The sequence below is a fragment of the Maniola jurtina genome, chromosome 14 (genome assembly GCF_905333055.1).
Source record: "Maniola jurtina chromosome 14, ilManJurt1.1, whole genome shotgun sequence".
Lineage (NCBI taxonomy): Eukaryota > Metazoa > Arthropoda > Insecta > Lepidoptera > Nymphalidae > Maniola > Maniola jurtina.
The window spans coordinates 10,841,298-10,848,274 of record NC_060042.1 but is presented as its reverse complement, the minus strand read 5'-3'; the positions used below and the strand labels follow the sequence as shown (position 1 = coordinate 10,848,274).

Here is a 6,977-nt window from a genome sequence, read left to right as displayed (position 1 = left end):
GTTAGTTATTTATGCAGCATCAGGATTGAGGAGTTGGAATCCAATTATTTTTATGAAACAATGTCACAAAGTTCCTCTATCGATTAAAAAAAAAAATTACGCAAATCGGTTCAGAAATCTCGGAGATATCGGTGTACATAGGTAGAAAAACACAACTCCCTTTTTGAAAGTCGGTTAAAAAAGTAGCCTATGTTACACCCTGGTCAATCCTCTACTTGTCTGTGAAAATCCCGTCAAAATCGGTTCAGCCGTTTCAAAGATTAGCCTTTTCAAACAGACAGACATAAATTTTAAAAACGTGTGATTCAGTGTTGGTATCGTTCAAATAACCATATTATGAGCTTAATATGAGGTGGTTATTTCGAAATTACAGACAGACACTCCAATTTTATTTATTATAGTAGTATAGATTAGTATACATGTCTGGGGCAACTTTCCTTTACTCTATGGATTATGATTATGTCAATATCAAACTTCACTTGACTTCGTCTGTGTTGGTGTTAGCTGGCGGGCGTGCTCTGCCTTTTTGGAGTGTTTTTTTTTTTGTTAAAACTGACTGGAAAGCGCTCTAAGGGGGTGCCGTGCGTATGTCGGCGAGCGCTGGCACAGACGGGGTCCACACTTGTATAGTTTAACTAACTTGTTACAAATAACTACAAACTTGACATTGGCTAATCTTTGTAAAGCCAGACGAGAGAGGAAAAAAAAAACTTCACTTTGACAGCTACTGAGCTACAGAGTTACCATAGGAGCTGGCTGCTGGGAAATCGAGTCGCTGAGTCGCATTTCTTCACTGCAGAGTGTTTTGGTTTTGAGTTTTTGTGCTATACTTGAATGTAATTACTGTAATAATTTTAGATATGCAATGGTTGAATTAGTTGATAAATTAATATGCATTTAGTCAGAAAATGAACATGAATAACAAAAGGATTCTTTCGTAAGTGTTAACATTATTTGCTTAATCATTTATTGATATGTAATGTAATGATTTACCTAAATTCTTGTTTTTAATGTTCTTATTCTTATAGAGGCTACGAAATAGTGGCCAAGGGAGCAACAAAAACAGAGGCCACTCTTCCAGAGTTGGGCATAAAAGAAGTGTTTCCAAATAAAAGTTGGCTGGAAGATAAACAAATCCAAGCGGCGATTGAGGCTAGAAAACATCTAATTGAAGTTGAACGCATTGATAAAAGGTATTTGGGATAAGGAAATGTTGAAGGCCTGGACCAATTAGCCATTTTTTTTTTAATTTGCTATGGAACCAACCACAGAATTACACACACTTATTACATATAACATGCCCTGGGTTCTATAGGTCTCATGTAACTCCATTTACAGGTTAATAGTTTGCATCAGAGTGTTTACCTCCCATATATTGTAAATGGAGCATTAATACAATGTGTAATGTACACAGTTTGCGGTGTTACGCTTGCTGTCTCATTCATCCTCTGTGCCTTTAATAAACTACCATTTTTTAATTAAAATAAACATAATCTTACCTAGTCAGAATTTGATCCTTAATTTAATACATACATGCACTTTAAAAGTTTTGAATTGATTGTGGTAAATCCATTAAAATAGCAATAATTGGTCAAAATATTATTAGCATACATGTGACATGCTGTGTTGACATGTTATCCATACTAATATAATAAATACGAAAGTGTGTCTGTCTGTCTGTCTGTATGTTTGTCTGTCTATCTGTCTGTCTGTCTGTCTGCTACTTTTTCACGGCCCAACCACTGAACCGATTTTAATGAAAGGTACAGACTTAGGATACAGCCCGGGGAAGGACATAGGCTACTTTTTATCCCCCAAAATCAAAGAGTTCCTACGGGATTTAAAAAACCGAAATCCACGCGGGCGAAGCCGCGGGCATCCTCTAGTATTCTATATAGTGTGAGTATGGTGTGTCCACACATTTATTCATATTTTTAAAACAATACAAACTTTTAAATTAAAGTAAAAATCTGACTGCTGTACATTTTTCCTGTATTCCTTAAAATGGCTTTGAAGATTTTGGTCTACCCAGTAGTCTGCCATTTTTTTTCCCAAAATAAAACCTTGTATAAAACCTGTATTAATTAATAACTGTTGTATGGATGGCCCTACAAGTACAACTTTGATAGCTTTCTGCTTTACATCTTGGAAACATGACACTTTGGAAGATTTAGTCTCATTCAATACATGTTTAAGTATTGATACCAGCTTTTGATTAGCGCAGGATTTATGTGTAGCCGCTATTTGTAAAAAAAATAGCAGACATGTAGGTAGGCCAGGCTCTAATACTAAAATATTTGAACCCCTTTTGATGCTAACTAAAAAATAGTGGTGACCTTAGACAAGTCTGCCTTTATTCGCCAGATCTTTGCTTTTTGGATAGCTGACTTAACATTTTAAGTAATTTTTTTTTTAGTGGAGCGTTGAGCCATGCAGTATGGAGAGAAGAGCTAATGTTGGCAGAAGTGATGCAGAATGTGGGAAGTTGCTGGCAATACTTGGGTCACAATGCAGAGAAGAAATTATTTCTCAAACCTGAGGAAGCTCTGTTTTTATTGGAAAGTGTAAGTACTACCGACCTACCTTCATAGTCAATACCTTTTATTCAAATTGGGCATTTGGCGGTTGCACACTTTTTAACCCCCAACCCAAAAAGAGGGGTGTTATAAGTTTGACGTGTGTATCTGTGTGTTTGTGTATCTGTCTGTGGCATCGTAGCTACTAAATGAATGAACCGATTTAAATTTAGTTTTTTTTTGCTTGAAAGGTGGCTTGATCGAGAGTGTTCTTAGCTATAATCCAAGAAAATCGGTTCTGAAGTTTGAAAGTTTTTAGAGGTTTTGTGTTGGGGGTTTTAAATTTTTCAATTAAAAATATGTTTTTGATTGTCAATTGTTGAATGTGATAGATAAATAAATTGATGTAATGGTGATAATTTATGTAAACTTAAAACTAAAGCTATGAGTTACGGTTATATAAGTCCAAATGAAATTCTTTTATTTTCATTACTAAATAGATATTAATTTTGGTTAAATAGATAAATAAAAAAATGTGGTGAAATACTTATTAATGATTTTCTCTTTCTTTGACAGAACTGCCTATGTCTCAAACATAATGATGTGAAAGTATCACTGCAGCAAGCCTACACTTTGTTACTTAGGGATAAAATCACACTTCTTCAGTACAAAGTATACGCATCCCTTAGCCGCGTAGGATATCGCGTTTACAGACATACTACACCAGAAACCAGTACTTCTGCACAGAAAATTGATACTCAGAAAATAGAAGATGGTGTCAAAAGTGCAAATAAAGAAGAAGTTGGGGACACAGCATCAGAAAACAAAAATAATGATGAAAACCAAGAACATGGTAAAAATATTAGCAACTTGAGCGCTACAGAAGAATTACAAGAAGATTGTATGGAAATGAAACAAGAGATAATAAATCAAGATTCAACAAGTAGCATACCAATAATGCATGAAGAACTTAAGAATAAAATAAAACACAAAAAATTGTGTGGTCTTGAAAGGCTGCGAAAATTAAAAAATAGACAATTAAAACCATGTAATATCCAGATTATACATAAATATTTTGAAAGTGTACCAGAACTTTTAGAAAAGAATATAGTCACTGTTAAAGCGCCAGATAAGCAATTATTACCAAATACTATTAATTTAACCAAACCAGTGTATAAAGTAAATCTTCTTAACATACAAAAAAAAGAAAGAAGTGTGAGACCATCTTCAAATGAATCGAATATTTACAGTGTTAATGATGAAGTTAATGGCAGCCATATAAGGAGGCTAAGAAGTACAAGTAATAGAACAGAATCGAATACTACAAATACTGGATTTGCCTCAAATGCATGGACGCATAGTACAAACACAGGATTTGCAACCCAAAATCCACAATATAGACCATTTGTTTATTGGAGACCCCGTCAGCCATTCAATTATTACAACTTCAATATGTTATTTCAGAGACCTTTCTTACCCAGTTGGCACTTTGCTCCCAACTTCTACTTCTACCCTAGAGCTCAACCAAATTTTTGGCGGCAAAATTTTTATAATACCAACAGAAATAATAACACAAAAAGAACGAGAAAAAATGCCAAAAAGCAGCATTTAGATGGAATATTAAAGTTAGCTGCTAGATTAAAACAGCTCATAATAAATGGGAATACACATGAGCAAAATATTTATTCACTACAAAGACTAATACAAACATACAATACAAGATACAAAACTAAAGTGAGACTCAATGAGAGATTTGATATTGTGGTAGATGAAACAATTGTAGATACAATAACACTGGATGACGATGATGAAGGACCTAGTTCCAAGAGACGTAAACCCGATCCTTTATTTGAAGAGAATCTAAATAATCTTAAACTGTTTGGTTTGCGTCTAAAAGACCTAGAATATAACGACAAATCGTCAGGAAAACATCGAAGAGCGTTTTCTAAACTCCTCAAAACATTTAATGAATCTTATAATGAAGATTACTATTTGAATGAGGATTATGAACTTGCGTGTCGTAATCAAATCGATCTTGACTCTTCAAATTCAGATTTAGATTGTGTCATAGAAGAAATTCCTACAGTTAGTGGGAAAAAACTAAAAAATCCTTTCAATATATTGAAGCGATTATCTGAGATGCAAAAAACTCCACCGATTGAGGTAACTCCAAAGAGTAATGAAAATACAGTAACAGTAGCAAATAACAAATACAGTAAAGTAATTTTAAATACTTTTACTAGAAGTTGGTTACCAGGAGAAGATGACTTTGGTAGAGCAGAAATCATAAGCAATGATGCCTGCTGCAGTGATGTAACAGATATAAGAAGGGAAGAATTTCTATATGATTTTATAAAGATCCAAACATGCAAATTCGATAACTGGTTAGATCTTAAGAAGTCTTTCTTTAGTAGTATTCAAGCAGCGATTGTAGAATTTCAAAATAATATGCCAAATAAGAACAAAATGGGAATAAATTCCATAGTGAAGCCTGGAGACTGTGCTGATATGGCGTCCGTTTTAAAGAAATTAAGTATAATAAAGACTGATAAAGCAATATCGGACGAATGCAATCTTGCCATAGACTTCGATGTTTACAATAGAAACGTACAAAATTTCAAAAAATCGAATCGACCTACGCCGCACTTCCGAATAATATGCATCGAGTAAGTTTAAAACATAATACATAGTAATAATTTGCGTTAAAAATTAAAAATGTTCAAGATTAAGTTATTAGTTTACTAAAGCACATGTAGATGGCGCTGTCGGTCATTAACTTGCATTGTTGCATATACAAGTGGTATTTATATCATATAATACGATGGTACGGAAGAACCCTTCCGTAGAGAGTCTGACTGGCTCGACCGGTTTTTTGATTTCTTTATAAAAATATTTTTCTTTTTATTTCAGTGAGTCAATAAAGTTACCACCTGGGAACGAAATCGCAGCTCTCCATTCTAAATACGGCGATCAAGTGACCATAGTGTTTGCTGTTGTAGGCACAGACTCCATTTCATATGTTCAAGTTAACCCAACCGTTTTACCAGTGTACATATCTAATAATACTTAAACCTGCTTCAATCTAAATATACAAAATTATAAAAAAATAAAAAATATAAAAAACTGACTGACTGATTGATCTATCCGCGCACAGCTCAAACTGCAGGATGGATTGGGCTGAAATTTGGCATGCAGATGGCTATTATCATGGAGACATCCACTAAGAGAGGGTTTTTGAAAACTCAACTCTAAAAGGGTAAAATATGGGGTTGAAATTTGTGTCATGCCAAATGGCTTAACTAATTTAGATGTTTGGTGAAAATACCAAGATATATTTTTGCTTGCAAAAAAAGAGAGTTTGTATATTGAACTACTGTTATGTACATAAATATGTATAAGTTCAAACTTTATTTAAATGCTTTTTTATAACTTAATGTCTTGTAATTACAAAAATAATTTTATTGATTGGTACCTATTAATAGGCCTGGGTATGTAAATGTAATGTGTATATTTTAAAAGTAGGTAAATATAGGGAAGGAGGTATTTATATTTACCTACCTATATAGGGTAGAGTAAAACTGTAAAATAATATATAGGCATAAGAAGTCAGTTAAAAAGAAGTATAGAATAAGAAGTAAATAAAACAATATCATATTATTTAAAGTCTTTTTATTTATATTCTTACAATTAACATAGTTATTATATTTTTAAAGCTTTTCTAAAGCAACTATGTGGTATGTGATTGACGGATGGCATAGTGCATATTTATTACTAAGGTGTTTAACATGTTATTATTATCTAAAATACAATCTTGTCTCAACATTTGACTTCTCAAATCTCAGCTGCAAAAGCGACTATAATATTTTGGTCTTGTCATATACAAAATACTGGTTTACTTCGGGTTTACTAAACTCATTTAAAATTCACAACAGTAAAGACTATTTTCAGAAGTTCCCGAAAAACAAATGGAATAATTTGCAAAATGTCATTAAAAATATTTAAAAAAAAAAGTTTAACATGAGAAATGCATGTATTTCACATAACATTAATAAAATGATAATAATTTATGATTATCACCTACTACTTAAGTAATATATTTTTATAATAATACTAGCTGATGCCCGCGACTTCGTTCGCGTGGATGTAGCTTTTTAAAACTCCCGTGGGAACTCTTTGATTTTCCGGGATAAAAAGTAGCCTATGTGCTAATCCAGAGTATAATCTATCTCCATTCTAAATTTCAGCCCAATCCGTCCAGTAGTTTTAGCGTGAAGGAGTAACAAACATACACACACACATACACACACACACACACACACACATACAAACTTTCCCCTTTATAATATTAGTGTGATCATCCATTCTTACGAGCTAGTTGTTTATTGCACAACCAATGTTTAATTTAAATACTTAATACTTATTACCTATGTACGTCTTGCTTTATGACTAAGTACTGGTATG

General features: G+C 33.2%; 1 protein-coding gene across 1 annotated transcript; it reads left to right on the top strand.

Moving 5' to 3' along the window:
* Positions 1 to 748: 748 nt before the first annotated feature.
* LOC123872112 lies at positions 749 to 5,612 on the top strand. The gene is made up of 5 exons (XM_045916254.1): positions 749 to 937; positions 1,029 to 1,193; positions 2,417 to 2,564; positions 3,093 to 5,182; positions 5,427 to 5,612. The coding sequence occupies exons 1-5, from the start codon at positions 909 to 911 to the stop codon at positions 5,584 to 5,586; spliced, it is 2,592 nt and encodes an 863-aa protein (XP_045772210.1). The 5' UTR covers positions 749 to 908; the 3' UTR covers positions 5,587 to 5,612.
* The last annotated feature ends 1,365 nt before the right edge of the window (positions 5,613 to 6,977 follow it).